This window comes from Nicotiana sylvestris, chromosome 10 (assembly GCF_000393655.2).
Source record: "Nicotiana sylvestris chromosome 10, ASM39365v2, whole genome shotgun sequence".
Taxonomy (NCBI): Eukaryota; Viridiplantae; Streptophyta; class Magnoliopsida; order Solanales; family Solanaceae; genus Nicotiana; species Nicotiana sylvestris.
The window spans coordinates 84846029-84863783 of NC_091066.1; the positions used below are offsets into that span (position 1 = coordinate 84846029).

A 17755-nucleotide genomic window follows, 5' to 3' on the forward strand; every position below is an offset into this window, starting at 1 on the left:
TCTAATTTTCACCCTTTGGCAAGTATAAGTTACTCTGGTACTATATTTAATCCTTAAATAATTTATTCCAGGATTAGTAACCAAATAAAGAATAAGGCGATACTAAATTATTATCCAAGAATTATTTTTGCTTATCCATCGTACCAAAACGGCTCCTTAATAGTAACAACTTATTTGGATGGTTGTTACCTATCGTATTGTTACTTTAAATATAATGTTTGTTTTGATTGTTACTTTAATTTTATTGTATCGTATCGTTAAATTCATAGTTATGTAACGACGAAAAATGCCACTTTATTAAACGATGGATTTGATGTGGTGACGTCGTTTCTTTGCTTTTTTTCCTCTCATCTTGCCCTTCTTTATTATTAAATAATTATATTTTATTCTTTATCCTACTTTTTTATATAATAATTCTACTCAATATCTTATTTTTTCTTAGTAATATTGCAAGTTTATTCTTGTTTGTGCGTGACATCATGAAACGATACAAACAACACAATCTATTCAAACATTGTATTCATCAAACAATACAATAAAATACATTATGAAATGACACGTAATAACAAGTCAAACAAGCTGTAACATAAATCCCTTACGGTAGGTGTCACACCTAAACATGTGCTGGGAGTTATTGGCTTTGCTTCAAAGGGAAACCATCTCTGCTCCGTTTGACGACATTGATATTCAGTACACATGTTGTCCGAATAAAGAGAAAAAGGAATAGCGAATAAATCAATAATAAGAAAATAATTCCAGCTATTTTAAAATTCATTTTATTTTTATTATTATTCCCAAATCAAACCTAAAGAACATCTGAGAAAACAGAGCACTGCATTAGGTGCCGAACAGAAAGAAATGCCACTGAAGGAAATCACAAGGTAGCAAATCTACCCAAGATTCTTTATTTATATCAGAAAAGAGAAAGGCAAAAACAGCACTTTCTGGAACCAGTTCTTCTAATTTTGGGTAAGTAGTGAAATCCCTTATCTCATTTCAGCTTCGTTCTTGTTTCGTTTTTTTTTTCCTCTCCTGATTTTGTTTTCATTTTCCATCAAGGGTAAGTTTTACAATGTAGACCCATTTGGGTCTTTTTTGCACATTGTATGTGATATGACGATCTTGATTGTATTCAGTGTTTTTTACTCAATTTTTGCGTTAAAGTTAAAAACTTTATATTTTTTGTTGCTAATGGCGTTGCAGCTTATTTGTGTGTTATGTTCAGATTTTGGTTTATGCTTTGAAATTTGATGATTTTGCTGTATTTGCTATTTGCTTGCTTACTGGGTTGAGATTAAGTAAAGGAGGTTATTTGCTTATAACATTGATTGCTTATATTGTTTGTTTGTTTCTTCCTTCTATGGGTTCAATCTAATATAGTGGCTGATATTTTCTTATGTGGACCCAAAATTGAGGTATCCTGGCTTATTTTTTGTGATATGGTGATTTTAGTGTGTTTAGTATTTCTTGTTTCGCTTAATGTTTGAAATCTAATTCTGCGTCGATGTTAAACACTTTGCTAATTGTCCATTTCGCTGCCTTTAAAAAAAAATTAAACATCTTGATTGCAGAGAAACTAGTAAGATATGGATCTGTGCATTTGTACAATTTTTTTATAAGATGTGAATTTGTACAAGTTGTTTTGCAAATGATGTGTTCTTTAAGCTTCTTACTCTGGTGGAATCTTGGGTAGAAACTTAGTCACATATTGACTGAAGTCTCTTGAATTTGAAATGTGAAGGGCGAGGTAGCAACCATGAGTGCTAAAACCAAGAGGAGAACGGCCACAGAAAATGGAGACACAGCCACAGCAGAAGATTCTGTTCTTGTGACTATGATCAATAATGGGGAAGATCTAGGTCCTATGGTCAGGCTTTCTTTTGAAAGCGGGAAGCCTGATGCCCTTCTACAGCAGCTTAAGAATGTCGTCAAAAAGAAAGAAGTTGAAATAGAGGAGCTTTGTAAGCTTCACTATGAGGAATTTATTGTTGCAGTGGATGAGCTGCGTGGTGTCTTGGTTGATGCAGAAGAGTTAAAAGCTGAGTTGCAAACTGATAATCTGAAGCTGCAAGATGTTGGGAGTACCCTTCTTTTAAAACTTGAAGAGTTTCTTGAATCTTATTCAATTAAGAAAAATGTTACAGAAGCGATTAAGATGTCAGGCAACTGTGTCCAAGTGTTGGAACTTTGTGCCAAATGTAACAACCACATTTCTGAAGGTCGGTTTTACCCTGCTCTGAAGGCTGTTGATCTCATTGAGAAAAATTATTTGCAGCATATTCCTGTCAAGCCACTCAGGACTATGATAGAGAAGAGAATACCACTGATCAAATCGCACATTGAGAAGAGAGTAACTAGTGAAGTTAATGAATGGCTTGTTCACATAAGGAGTACAGGAAAGGATATTGGGCAAACAGCAATAGGATATGCTGCATCTGCTCGTCAGAGGGATGAGGATATGCTAGCCCGTCAAAGAAAAGCTGAGGAACAAAGTTGTTTGGGTTTGGGAGACTTCACTTATACCCTTGATGTTGAAGAGATTAATGAAGAATCTGTTCTAAAGTTTGACCTAACGCCTCTTTATCGAGCATATCACATTCATGGTTGTCTGGGGATCCAAGAACAGTTTCGTGAATATTACTACAGGAACCGCTTATTGCAGCTGAGTTCAGATTTGCAGATTTCCTTGTCACAACCATTTCTAGAATCCCATCAAACCTTCTTGGCTCAGATTGCAGGTTATTTCATTGTCGAGGATCGGGTATTAAGGACTGCTGGTGGGCTGCTCTTGCCAAATCAGGTTGAGACAATGTGGGAAACAGCTGTTGGTAAAGTAACATCACTCTTGGAACAGCAATTTTCCCACATGGATACTGCTAGCCATCTCCTCATGGTCAAGGATTATGTGACTCTTCTTGGGGCAACCCTCAGACAGTATGGTTATGAAGTGAGCCCAATTCTTGGGACTCTAAATAGTAGTCGAGAAAAATATCATGAACTTCTTTTGGCGGAGTGTAGGCAACAAATAACTGCTGTAGTCACCAATGATACATTTGAGCAGATGGTAATGAAGAGGGAGTCAGATTATCAGGCAAATGTCCTATTGTTCCATCTACAGACCTCTGATATAATGCCAGCTTTCCCTTTTATTGCTCCATTCTCTTCCATGGTGCCTGAATGCTGTCGCATTGTTAAGTCATTCATCAAAGATTCTGTCAATTATTTATCATATGGGAGCCAAATGAACTTTTTTGATTTTGTCAAAAAGTATTTGGATAAGCTCTTGATTGATGTACTGAATGAAGTCCTACTTGAGACTATTTACAGCGGTACTACTGGTGTGTCTCAGGCAATGCAAATTGCTGCAAATATAGCTGTTTTAGAAAGGGCTTGTGATTTTTTTCTTCAACATGCAGCCCAACAATGTGGCATTCCAGTCCGTTCAGTTGAAAGGCCTCAAGGCAGTTTAACAGCTAAGATTGTCCTCAAAACTTCAAGAGATGCTGCTTATATTGCACTGCTAAGCTTAGTAAATGCGAAATTGGATGAATTCATGTCACTCACAGAAAATGTCCATTGGACAGCAGAAGATGCACCTCAGAATGGCAATGAATGCATGAATGAGGTCGTTATATATCTTGACACCCTCTTGTCCACTGCTCAACAAATTTTACCTCTTGATGCTTTGTATAAAGTTGGGATTGGAGCTCTTGAGCATATCTCCAATTCAATTGTGGGAACTTTTCTCAGTGACTCGATAAAGAGATTCAATGCTAATGCAGTAATGAGCATCAACCATGATTTGAAAGTATTGGAGTCATTTGCCGATGAGAGGTTTCACAGTACTGGGTTGAGTGAAGTTTACAAGGACGGTAGCTTTCGAAGTTGCTTGCTAGAAGCTAGACAATTGATAAACCTCCTTCTAAGCAGTCAACCAGAGAACTTTATGAATCCTGTCATAAGGGAGAAGAACTATAATGCTCTAGATTATAAAAAGGTTGCCACTATCTGTGACAAGTATAAGGACTCAGCTGATGGACTCTTTGGAAGTCTTGCAAGCAGAAATACAAAGCAGAGTGCCCGTAAGAAATCAATGGATGTGCTGAAGAAGAGATTGCGGGATTTCAACTGAAACTTGTGATAAAATGAATAAGAAACTAGCTTTTTCTGTTAGAAATCAATGAATTCTTTATTTCTTCTGAGTTTTCTCCAGAAAGATTCACATTAATTGTATCTTCGTTCTCAATCATGTTAGCACTAGTTTGGTTATTTGGAGAAGCACTCCTCCCACTTCCCTCCCTTTTCCTTTCGTTCCAGATCAGTTTTGCAGAGAGGATGCCACTGACTCTATTTGAAAGTATGTCTTCATAGACCATTTACGTGAGACAAAGTGCAAATGGAGTTAGTGGAACTCCAGATGCATTCCGTATTAGATCAATAACCAAATATCTTCTTGCGTTTACCCCATGATGCAGCTCCCTCTATTAGCGTACTTACATTTTTTTCTTATTGCAGAACTACAAGACTCAGTTACCTGTTTTCCCTGACTAATTTATTTATCTCATTCAGTTTAGAGAATACAAATATCTTTAATTTGTTGTGTACTGAACAACTTAGCATTCAATCCTGGAACTTGTTATTGGGAAACCTACTGTCCTAAGGAGAATCATTACCTACTTCAAGAACTAAACTCATAGTCGGTCAAGCTTCCTTCTCTATTATTTTTATTGTTGTGATTTGTTTTTGACAGTTTTTTTTTGTCTTTACTTCTCTGTCGCCTCTTCTTCTATCGTATTTCATCTTTACAGGAATAATGAGTTCTGTGTGGTTGGAAATGTTCTCTTTGATACAGAAATTAGAATTTGCTGCTGCTTTCTACATTTCTCTTTGGTTTATCAGTAATTTACACTTACTCATGCTGTAAGTGTCACTCTTCAATGTGTTTACTCTGGTGGTCTTAAACTTCCTTCTTGAAAGAGAAGTTGTGCATACAATGTCTTGTTGTTTTGGGAGAGTATGTTGAAGTGCTTGAACCTGTGCCGAACGAAAAGGGGATAGATGTGTCTTGTGCTATTGCAGCAAAGTTCTTAATATAAAGAGAGTTCAAAGATTTCTCTTATTTTTCCTGATATGCAGAAGCTGAATGCTGATCAGTACATTCGCCGTTTATCATGAATTTGCTGCAGTATTTGAGGATCGTGGTGGCGTGCAAAAATTGCTCTCTGTCCAAGAGCTCCTCAGACTTTTTTGTCCTTCCCTCATGCTTATTCACTATAGGTTCAATTCAGGTGTCTGTGTGTATACTCTTTTCCTTTTACTCTTTGATTTAACAGTTTGGCGGTTTTTGCCCTTGGTTTTATCATATCCTTATGTCCTAATATTTAGTGACATATTCTAGATGTTCTTGTGAGTCTTGTTGTTTTAGTTGTTGATTCAGAGAAGCCTTTAACTTCTGACTGTTCAGGGGATAATGGAACGTGCTTGCGCCCTTCAGCTTCTTGAGTGTCCCCAAGATCAAGCCAGGGTAAAAAACAGCCTTATTTTCTGCTGCTGCATTCGTTTTCAGAGCTGCTCTAGATACTTTTGATGCTCAGGTCTGCTTACAGGGACAGCTTAATCTTCTGCATGGTGCTGCATCAGTAAGATCTGGAGTTTCTGGGGCGTTAACTGCTCCAGAAGTGCTGACCTCCTATGAAAAACAAATAGCTTATCACACGTGTCGCACTTGGACAGTACTTCAGAGCAAATCTTCTGTTGCTGGTTCAATTCATTCTAATAAATATGTATGAAGTACTGCCGAAATATCGTGTCTGTTAGAGCTACATATAAGCCTCTTGACATTAGTAATGAGGTTATAGGATGCAGTATTACATCAAATACAGAAAGATCGTGAACTTGGCCCAGCACTTGTAACTTGTAAGGGCCCTTTGGCATGTGGTTGACAAGTTTTTTGAGTTCTAACGGGCATATTATCATGTTGGAATTATGTCAGGTAGTGTATGTATTTTAATGGTTTCTCTGTTGTACTAATAGATGTTCTCTTATTTATTGACTATTTTTCCCTGCAGTAGGCACTGTTGAACTTTATAAGCATGACTTGCTTCAATATGCTCTGGGTGTACTTCATATAGTCACCTTCATGCGTTATATCCGCAAACCGTAAATGCAACATTAAATAATGCTTGTGTGGGTATAGCTGTTATTCTCGATGCAGCATACAGTGCTGGTTATGTTGAACCTGAGGTAAGGGCTCAATGAACTAAATTCATTGTTTCCTTTATAGCTATATAGATGCAACAACAACAACAACAACCCAGTATAATCCCACAAGTGGGTTCTGGGGAGGGGAGTGTGTACGCAGACCTACCCTACCCTAGGGTAGAGAGGCTGTTTCCTATAGACCTTCGGCATCCTTCCCTCCAAGAACTCCCTACCTTGCTTTTGAGGTGACTCGAACTCACAACCTCTTGGTTGGAGAGTGCTTACCATCAGAGCAACCCACCCCTGCCCTATAGCTATATATATGCTTATTCATTTTTGTTTTCCGTTGGTAGACTGTTGAACAACACTGAATGTGTTAATTTGTCTCGTATGTCGTTCACCTTCAATCAGCAAGAAACCATCTTTCACCACTCAAGTACGGCAAAATGCGTCCATCCAATCTGCAAATGTCCTGGTGTGGAGACTAGAGACAAATGCAGACTTGAGTGAGATTGGAGATAGAAATGCAGAGCGATGTTCTTTTTTGAGAACGGTAACATTTGTATTTAAAAAAAGGCACTAAGGCAGTGCCTTTCCATATGTGCAGGGAATAATAGATCAATCTTGATCTATCTTAACTACAAAAAGCCTAACATGTCTACCGAAGATTCTATATCCTCTACAAGACTTTCTTTACACCAAAAATGAAATAGAAGAACACAGTACATCTTGACATCCTGAACGGAATTGTATCTGTCTTCAGAGTGATGTGAGACTAGAGAAAGAAGTAAAGAGCTCATCAAGACTAGAGAAAGTAATGCAGAGTGGAGTGAGACAATTGACAGAAATGTAGAGTGGAGCATTCCAAATCGAGGTGTTGATGTTACCACCCAGCATGAACACCGAAATGAAGAATCTGCTTTGGTAGTCCCAGGCAGCACAGAGTTCTTGGCACATTCTCAAGCACAGTCAGTGGTACTTCTCAAGCACCTGTTTCTACAGTAGTATCTTGAACTCAGGTGAAATGATAGTCATATTTTTAGATTTCAGCTGCAAATCCTTCATGAATTATAGGGAAGTAATTGATTTCCATTATGAAAATTCTTGTTGTGCGTATTCATGGATATCTCCAACCAATAGGGTATCTGAAACGGCTACTCTTCTGCACTATTTTCTTTGATAAAGTGGAGATACTAGTGCGTAACATGAAGGATGGAGAAGGACCAAAGTAGATTAAATCAGATGATGATCCGACAGACAAAGAAGGGATGAAATTGAAAGGAAAAAAAAGAAAACTTACTCTACCTCTTCATTAAAATGTATTAATGTGATTAAAGTTTGAAGTCTTGATTAGGAAGAGTTTATTTAAGTTTGATTAGATGTTCCCTGTCTCTCTCTCTCTCTAGCCTGAAGCAGACCTGTGATTCACTTACTCCACCACCAAGGACCGCACATGCATCTTCTCTCCTCCTACCCTCTCCCTCCCTCCCCCACTCCCCAAAAAGAACCCAAGAAACAAGAGTATATCCAAAGTTAGGGGAGGGGACGTGGTGGCATTTGTTGTGGAAATGCTTTGGTGGTTTCTAAATGTGAAGAACATCATACTATATTAAAAGCGGGAACACTTCAAGTCAAAAGCTAAATTACAAATTTATCCATCAAAATCTGCGTGATGGTTTTGCCCTTAAATTCAAACACTATTCCAACAACTTTCTTGTACAAAGTGGTAAATATACATTCCAATAAAGGAAAAAGATAAAAAAAAAAAAATTAAAAATACAAATATGGGACCCATTGAACACTACCCTTACCCTCCCATATGAATTGCTAATTTGCAATTTATGTCAACAAAAATGATAACGCTGGTGGTACAATGAATCCTTATGAATTCCAGTAAGGACTCTTAATCAAGCATCCCTTCATTTCTATTAAAACATGGGGAATTTGAAGTGTTAGTACTCTGAAAGGTAATTAAAGTGAAAAAGAAGCAATTAGGACTCCAAGATTGTGTTGTGTTCTACATAATCGTTAGGCTTTTTGGTATCTGTTCAAGTGACTTATAGGAGTCTGTTTGGACAGAAGTTTCTTTGCATCTAGATTCAACATATCAGAAAATTTGGAATAGCTACGTCACAGTGTCCGACAAAGATAGCAGTGGAGAAGAGTATGTGAGAACGAGGTGACGGATAAAATCACATGGTATATACAATAAATTTCCAATCTCTTAGATAACCTTTTAGGAGATCAAGGGAAAAAAAGAACTACCCTTTCAGGTTTTCCAGGGCATTGTCTGGTTTCCAGAAGCCTTTCTTTATGTGGTCCATATAATGGCAGCGAATGTGTGTCATATCGCATCTGTACAGGATGTTTGATTGTCCTATGAATTTCATCCTAGTTCATTTTCCAAGTCGATTAGTCACTGAACATTTATTCAGATTTCGTCTAACCTGAATTTCAATATGTTCAAGACCTGCGCTATAGCTGTCTTTGGCCACAGATAAATCAGTTTTATATATAGTGGTCTTCAGTTTTGGACCTCGGTGGTTTGGATCAGGATAAACTTGTTTAATAATATTGTTTGTTCCAGGTTGGGGAAAACTTGTGGAAGCTCATCTGTGATTCAGGTAACCGTACTCCTGGCAGTGAATAGAAACAGTTGCAAGCAGAAGTTGCATAGGTGGCTATTGAGCTAATATGGGTAAGACCAAATATCATTTCTTTATGCTTTGTGAAGGGGCTTCTAGTTTGTGGTTTCCCTGTGCAGTTAAGCATTTCTATTGTTTGGCATCTGGTTTCAATTCCTCCAACTTTAAAATTTTGATCCTAGTGTTTCCTTCTTGTAACTTGTTGTTGGTCCTTTCTATGTATGTTGTTCAGTATACTGGCAATTTTGATGGAGCACCTCCAAAGCTATAGTTGTAGCTTAGAACAAGCTAGTACATATTCGGAGTAGTTTACACTGCTAACCCAGATGGATGACCTAGTTTGTCAAGCATGGAAATTAATTTAGGCAGAAGTGTTAATATAATAACAATGGTATGAGGTTGTATTAGCTTTGGTATTGGCGAGAAGTGAGTGAGTAAACTAGGAAGAAATGAAAAAGAGACACGGGTCAAGTAACTTTGAGATTGAGGGAGTAATGTAGTAGGTTGCTTCTTAATATTATGATAATTTTTATTAGTAGTGTAACAGATTGCTTGTACCAATCATTTTTCAAGTAAACTCTATGGAGTCATTACTCTCTCTCTCTCTCAAAAATAATTGTTAATCCATAGGATGAATTTCTGTAGCATTTTTTTGTGTTTTGTAGGTTGTTACCGATTCTGGGTGTGCCAGTATTAGCTGCTATGAATGCTGCCACCCCAATCTTGAGGCATATAGAGAGAGCTTTTATAGCTGCTGCTACTCCAATTACATGCCACGCGAGGTTGGTGTTTTCCATGATTCGAAATGTTTAACTTCCTTGATGTTCCTTCTTTCCGTCTTAGATATATTTACGGTCTATATTTTATTTTAGATAGTTCATGTGTAGGTTTAGCATCCCACGTTGGAAATTTTTAGAGATGGCAATGGGGCGGGTGCGGGGCAGATTTGAGCTTAACCCACAAAATTTCCAACCTGCGTGATGATAGGCTATAATTACGTATTTTAGTCGATTATTACACTCTAATTTACTGCACTTTAGTTGAGTTTGCGCTTTAATCGCTAGTGTTTTGCACTAATTGTGTGTTTTATGCCTTGTAGGTGTGATTCCGAGCTATATAGATGTTATGTAATAAATTTAAGTGGTTTGGAGCTTTGAAGTCTGAGTAAGAGCTCAAGGAATTAAGCCGGGATCGCGTTCGGGGATCAACGGATGATAAAACAACAAAACGAAAACTCAAAGAGGCATATTGCGCACTGTCTAGTAAAATAGACATAACTTTTTACTCAGAACTCCATTTGGGCTCCACAATATATGGTTAGAAAGCTAACTCAAAGGGCTACAACTTTCATGTTTTAAGTTTTTCCAAATTCCAAAGGGAACAGGGTCAAAACCGCGACCGCGGCAGAACCGCGGCAGAGGGCAGTCGCGGACAACTGAAGAATCTGAGAGGGTGTTTGGCCGCGGTTCCGGCGCGACCGCGGTGGAACCGCGGCAGGATGCGTAAATTTCAGGGACCAAGGTGCAAAACACGGGATTTTAAGCCCTAAACCCTATATTAGACCAAGGAAGCCGGCCAAGAAAAGGATAGGACATATTTTTGACATAGATTTGACCTAAGGAGGCAGAGACACAATAGGAGCAAGGCTTCTACAAGTTTTTTCTTTTCTCTTCCTATTTTTTATTGTTGGTTATGACTTTTAGTATTGTAGTTTTACATACTATTATGAATAGCTAAATTGTTATCTAGAGTTTTGATAGAACCTTTTGTAGGATAAATTCTTGTTATGTTTTTATATAATTGAGCCGTAGTATAATCTCTATTTGTTCAACTACGTTCTTATTGTAGTTAATTGAAGAGCTCTCAATTAGCTGTGCCTATTTAGTGTGCATAACTCGGGAGAGAGTGCATATTTAGGTAATTGTTGAACAACACCACTCCCAGAGTATATGAGGGATCAATAACCGAGGGTTTAAAGGCGGGATTAGGGATAACGAAGCCTTGGGTGCGATCTGAAGTGAGCTGTATCAAAAGCCAGCTAGCGTAGCTCGGGAGAGTGCGTCTAGTAAATTGTCGTGATTACTCGGGAGAGATTTACGGTAATAAGAGTGCTCATGATCGGTAGAGAATACTTAGGCGAAATTATAGAAGACATAGCGGGAAGGATTCCGACAATTGGGGAAATCATAACTCTAGACCTCCTTAATCTTGTCTCTAACTCTTAGTATCTTTAGTTGTTAATTTATTATTTTAATTTGTTAATCAATTAGTTAAACACAAGAATCTAAATATCTATAAGTTAGGAACTGTTCAAGCTTGTCTTCTTGGTGATAGTGAACAGCTGTAGCTAAGCCTTAGTTCTCTGTGAGATTCGACTCCGGACTTGTAAACCGGATTATATTTGCAACGACCGCATTGTCCTTTTTATAAGGCATAGTTGGGCGTGATCAAATTTTGGCGCCGTTGCCGGGGAACTAACGGTGTAGCTGTAGGTGTACATATTGCTAGGTTTCAAGTTTGAACTTTTATTTTTATTTTTTGGTATTTGATTTTTTTTTAACTTGTTGATTTAAAAAAAAACATGGCATCATTGAATTATGAAATTTTTGATGTTGGTAATTCTACTTTTAATCCTCCTTACGAATATTGTGATGAAAACTACCCTTGGCAAAATTATCAAAATATTCCCGAGAGCGAGTTATGTGCACCAACTCAATCTTATGTGTGGAATGTGTGTGATATGTGTGGTGGTCAAGATGGTCACTTTCATGGTTGTGCTTATATTTCTTATCTTCCCCCAACCCCTTATTATGATGATTCTACGTTTTCTTGTGAGGATAACAGGAACAAAGAACCTAGGGAAGCTGACCTAAAGAAGATCGAAGATATGTTAAAGTGCATTATAGAACAACAAAGTAAAATACAGTTGCAGGTAGAAAGGCAAGATGAAACTATTCGCAACTTAGAGGCTCAAGTGAGTCAACTAGTTGAAGCTTTTAATGCTCAATATGTCAATATTATGGATAGTAGCCGGGAGCAATTTGCATTAGAGACGGAAATTGAGGTGCCAATGGAGGAATCCAAAGTAGAACCCCAACACTTTAACCATCTAGATTTTGAGGATGTCGATGTCGTAGAGGAGATACTAGAGTCAATCAAGGATATTGAGGATACATATTTAGTTGACTCTATTGTCATTAGTGTTAAGAATGTAGACTGTCCCAATGTTCATGTAGTTGAGCGCATTGGTCCTCACTCCAAGCATTTTTCCACATTGTGTTTAGATGATGATATGAAAATAGAGTCGTCCGAGCCACTTGAGGAGTCAAGGAATGAGGAACAAAGTGCTTACATTCTGGAATTCTTCTTTCCAGAAAGTCGGGATTACACACCTCATCTAAAGGCCAAGAAGTGCAGAATACTACATTATTTTATTGGGCCAGTCAGATTCGTTCCACCGCCCCATGACCATAATCATAAGCTTGAATCAAAGCTTGGGGTTCAATTCATAAACTCGAGGTGGAGGCAAAAAGTGATCCGCGTCGTGCCGCGACGTTAAATCAAGCGCTTGTTGGGAGGCAACCTAACTTTATTGCTTTCTTTTATTTATTTTTTATTTTTTTAATTGTATTATTTTTGTAGTGTCAATTTTTTATTTTCTAGGAGCATGGAAAGCAAAGGTATTGGAAGGATGCAACAACAAACCAAATGGTTGAAACTAAGTGTGAGGTACCCGCACAAAGGACCAAACTTGGGAGAAGTCTGAGTACCCCATGAGCTGTTAATGTTTCGGCCTTTGGCCTACCAGGGAGCTCTTTTACTCTTTTTATTAGTTATGGTGTGCATTGGGGACAATGTACAATTTTAAGTGTGGGGTGAGAAGATTGTCTGGGTAACTTTCTATGCTATTTTAGTTGTATTAGTTTAATTGAACAATTTTTTTTAAATAGAAAAGATTGGACTTTTCCCGACGATGGATCTATTAGACAATTTTCTTGAGGGATTTAAGTCTAAAGAAAAAGTACAAAAAGATTTTCTTTTGTTAGGTAGTGCAATAATTACCCTTTGGTTTTTCTTTAAACCACAGTTTTTTTCCAAGGGTTTTATTTGAACCGGGTGTAGTTAGTTTTTTTTTGGGAGTAGGAGCCATTGTGTTGTGAATTGAATTGAAGCAATATCTCTTGAGTTTGTTATGCCTTGAGAATAGTGAGTACTTTGGTTGTGACGCTTAGGCTCAGTTTTTGACTCTTGTAGAAGTACCTTAAATTATATGATCTTAACTTTGCTTAACTGCTTTGACTAGAGTGTCTTGATGATCCAATCTTGAGTGAGTCATGTGCCATGTATGTGTAAGAATTTGTTGTATTCTGTGCATTGCATTTGATGCCTAGAACTTGCCCCGTGTGTTTGCAAAGCGAAATAGTAGTTTTATTCAGTCTAGGAAGTGATATAGACATTTCTTTGTTGAGCCAGATATGTATATTTTACCCACCTAATTGTTATGTATCGTAGTTAACCCCTTTGAGCCTGTAATCTTGTTTCTTTGGCAACCACATTACAAGCCTTACCCATTTGTTTGAATTAACCATCTATTGAACCATTGTAACCTCTCATGAGCACTTGAATTGTTTATGAACTTTGTAAAAGTTAAAGTGTGGGGTAGTTGGTTTGGCTTTTGAGTGGAACTAATGAAATAAGGAGAAAGGGTGCACTGATTTGAAAAGCAAGAGTCTCTTGAATTGAAAACACCAACCCGAGGGAGGGTATTTGTATGCAGACCTTACCCTACCCCGAGGGATTAGAGAGGCTACTCCCCGCGCCTCTTAATTTTTTTTTAAAAAAATTATCTTTATTTTTTTTGCTTTTCTTTGATTAGTTTACTATTTTGGCGTCTACAGTTATTTTATAATTATTATATTTATATACTTGTATAAATTAAAGAATTGTTTTCTTCATACACACACAAATACCTATATCAAATGTATCATCTTTAAATATGTTTCAATATTATACGAAATTTCATTCTTATTAATTTTGTAAGCTTTAATTAATTCTAGTTAATTTTATATTTGGTGCAGTTTCTAAAAAGATAATTTCCAAAAAGCAAAATTACAAGTTCAAACATTACTGGAAAGTAATGAATTTTATGGCTTTCTGTTTGATTTTATTTTATTTTAATAATTTTTTTTGAAACGTATCAACATTAGCAAGAAAATCTGATATTACATCTAGGTCGAATTTTTCTTCCCATAAGAACCAGATACGTTTAAACTCAATTTAATTAACAGATTGGAGCAAGTTTTCCTCCAAACATAGTCAGTTTCCAAATGTGAAGGGAGAAAACCCACAACCCGCCCCGTCCCGTGTTAGATTTTTTTAGAAAAGGTTCAACCCACACCACCCCGCACAAGGACAAACCCGTCGCGCGCCAACCCCGCCCCGCTCCGTCCCATTGCCATCCCTAACATTGGAATAGTTGTATATGTATTGTGTAAAGCATAGATATACATAGGACTCCTTCTTATAATATCAAAATATCATATCGGTAATATATTTTTCCCGTGCTTTCTCATATGATATCAGAGCAGGCAGAGGTCCTGGGTTTGAGTCTCATTGCCACCCAATATCAAAAAGAATTTTCACGTGCTTGACTCATCAAAAAGAATCAAGCCCGCACGTGAGGAGGCGTGTTGAAGATATAATTAAGTAAATAAAAGTGTGCTCTCTCTAACAGCTTAAGTTTTTAGATGGGATGCTTTAGACATTCTTCATGAGACAGGAATGGCGGGTTGTAGACCCATTGACACTCTTATGGATCCGACTGCTAAACTTTTCCTAGGACAGGGGGAGCCTCTTAGCGATCCTTTAAGATATAGGCGTCTAGTTGGTAAGTAGAATAACCATAGGGTGACTTCGCCCCTGGGACCAGTGAGGGACTTTGTAAAAATATCTGCAAGCTAATCATTTTGACTTCACAAATTTTGTAATAATATCTCCTGAGAGCATCTTTTCTCTAATGTAGTGACAATCAATCTCGATGTGTTTAGTCCTCTCATGGAACATTGGATTTGATGCAATATGAAGAGCAACTTAATTATCGCACACAAGCTGGTTTCATCTGACTGATTTTACCAAATTTTAATTCTTTAAGCAACTGTTTGATCCAAACTAGCTCACATATAGCCACAACCATTGCTCGATATTCTGCTTCTGCAGTAGATCGAGGACCACATTCTGTTTCTTGCTCTTGTCGGATTTTTTTTTACTTATTTTAAATTTGAACACCCTTGAGGAAGATCCTGGCTTCGCCACTGACTGGTGCTAGTATTAGTTATATCTGCAAGAAGCTCAGTATAAATAATTTATATGCACTAGCTTGAGGGGAGCGTTAGATAGTTTTTGTGTAGGTTTAGTGTCCCACATTGGAATAGTTGTATATGTAATGTGGGGCTCGCCTAATGGAACTTTATGCAATTGTATGTAACTAACCTTGTAAATCCAGCGTATTGGGCTCGCCTAATGGAACTTTATGCAATTGTATGTAACTAACCTTGTAAATCCTCAAATTTTCTTAGTAAATCGTTGACTATTCAAAATTACTTTTTTCTTATTTATAAATCATTAAGTTAAGAGTATTTTATGTCATAATTAAAATAAAAATTATTATATGTTATCCACTAAGACTGTTATGATAGTTAATTTTTAATAAATCTTTCATTTAAAAAGTATTTATGTATTAACTTTTGTTATGTCTTTACTATATAATAGTCCATAACTTTTTTTAATAATTTTTTTTTCTAAATATTACTTTTTTCACGTTTGCAAGATACAATACTTATTAATTTAATAGCTCAGTATTAGCTAGTTACTATTTACAAATAATTAGTTATTATAGTATTGTATGGTGAATTATGTCACTTTATTAACTTGTTGAAACTTAAAAATAAATGATGCTAATCATATTTAAATTGTGAATTATGTTTTATAAATTATCTTTCAAATAGAAAGCATATTAAATAAAAGGAGTATTTTAAGAAAAATATCAAATTATAATATCGAAATTCTTTCAAGATTCATTACCCTTAAGAGATACGTATAAGATTTCGTATCGAATACATTACTTTTGATGTTTGAGTTGTAACGACGTTGTAGCTAATTTGTATATTATGATATATGTCATACTTTTCGTATTATTCATAGTTGAATTATAATTTATAAATATTTTAAATAGATTATTTGTTATAATTTTGTGATTTTAAAGTAATTTTTATAATTATTTTTTATTTTATACTATTTTAAAATTTTTGAAATTAGTAAAATTTAAAGATCCGTAGGACTTACGCCCGCCCCATGTCTCAGGGCTTATGCCTCGCCTCGTCAGAGGTAAAACGCCTCGCCTCACGCCCCCGCCTTTTAAAACATTGGAAACAAATAATAATTTTTTTTAGTTTTTAAAGGGTTGAATCGCTTGCTTTTTTTCTTTTTCTTTTTTGGGTTGTAAATGCCATCAGCCTATCCTCTACGTGAGTAATTTTAATGAATATGAAAATTACATGTTGAATGCTCGCTTGTAGGTTCTCCATAAATTTCCATAGAGTTCGTTCTTGGCACCGTACCAGCTTATATGACTTTTTGGATTTGGTCTAGTGATAAGGTCGCAAGTCCATTATCTAGTTTCAAATGTTTACCACTGGTTGTAAAAAGGAAATCATATTTAATTCTAAATCTGTCTTCTAGGATTTCTAAGAGAGGAAGAGATCCTTCTTATAAATAGGGGGAAAAAAAGACTCTAGAGCATATCGAATTCAAGACCCACGGATAAATGCTAACCATTCCACAATTATGTGTTAACGTCTTGGCATGATACATATTTCATTTCACTATATAGAGATTGGACATCCAAATTATATGCATGGATCTCTCTTTAAATAAAAACATGTTGTAAATAACTTTGGTAGTCACACTCATTTAACACCATGATGGATATAAATTGCGCTCTTCAATTTATTTACTTACCTTGACGTAGCTTCAAACTCTAATTTTAGAATGATTTTCTTTATTCTTTCATTAAATAATTAATACGTGTACAAGCACCAAGAAAAAACAAAAAAATATATGGTAGATTAAAGTTCATATTGAGAGATTAACTGTTGGCTCAACATCCTTATGTTTGACGGTTTGAGCGGTGAATAGAAGGGAAACCTGATATGATGTGAGATTCAATGGGCGTAGTAGTTTAACCTACATAAACCACTAGTCCACTACCTTTTAAGGAGCTTTTAACAACCCATAGCTATATTTTATGTATTTACATTTCGTAGTTAGTTTTGGACAATTCGTTGTATTTGAGTGTATTTGAATACATGTTCAGTTGTATCCAACCCTATTTGATGTTGCAAGGTTGAACGTATTCGACTCTATTTGAATGTATTTATACTAAAAATGACGAAATAAAGAATATAATCAAATTCGGTCAAATCTCCGACGAAAATACAAAATACACCATATTTAAAAAGGAAGAATACAATCAAACATGGCCCGATCTCATGATAAATACAAAATACCACTGTATTTACACTAAATAAAATAAAGGATACATTCAAATCCTTTTAACAATACTCTGTATTTACACTAAAAATGAAGAATACAGTTAAATCCGGTCAAATCCTCGATGAGAAGACAAAATACACTGCCTTTAAAAATAAAAAATACAATCAAATCCCGTCGGATCTCCGACAAAAATACAAAATACATTTTATGTTACACCCCATATTTTCGTACGTGAGAGTACGTCGTAAGTCAATTGATGTAAGCTCTGAAATGAGATCATCTTTGAAAGTACATAAAGCAAGTTGATCATGTTAAAATTGGAGGTTACAAATATTTAAGATCATGAACAACAAGTATAA

General features: G+C 36.3%; 1 protein-coding gene across 2 annotated transcripts; it reads left to right on the forward strand.

Moving 5' to 3' along the window:
• Positions 1 to 634: 634 nt before the first annotated feature.
• LOC104218321 (exocyst complex component SEC15A) lies at positions 635 to 10948 on the forward strand. Of its 2 annotated transcripts, XR_708960.2 has the most exons (5): positions 641 to 969; positions 5137 to 5992; positions 6069 to 8899; positions 9512 to 9628; positions 9946 to 10948. XR_708960.2 is itself a non-coding variant. In XM_009768783.2 (2 exons), exon 2 carries the CDS (start codon positions 1757 to 1759, stop codon positions 4130 to 4132), a length of 2376 nt encoding a protein of 791 aa, XP_009767085.1. In that variant the 5' UTR covers positions 635 to 969; positions 1742 to 1756; the 3' UTR covers positions 4133 to 4278. The 2 variants fall into 2 exon arrangements, 1 of the variants encoding a protein (XP_009767085.1); XM_009768783.2 differs by lacking the exons at positions 5137 to 5992; positions 6069 to 8899; positions 9512 to 9628; positions 9946 to 10948 and adding an exon at positions 1742 to 4278 and having other exon boundaries at positions 635 to 969.
• Positions 10949 to 17755: the final 6807 nt, after the last annotated feature.

Coding starts and splice junctions, on each gene's coding strand:
- LOC104218321 (XM_009768783.2), top strand. CDS start 1,757: ATGAGTGCTAAAACCAAGAGGAGAACGGCCACAGAAAATGGAGACACA.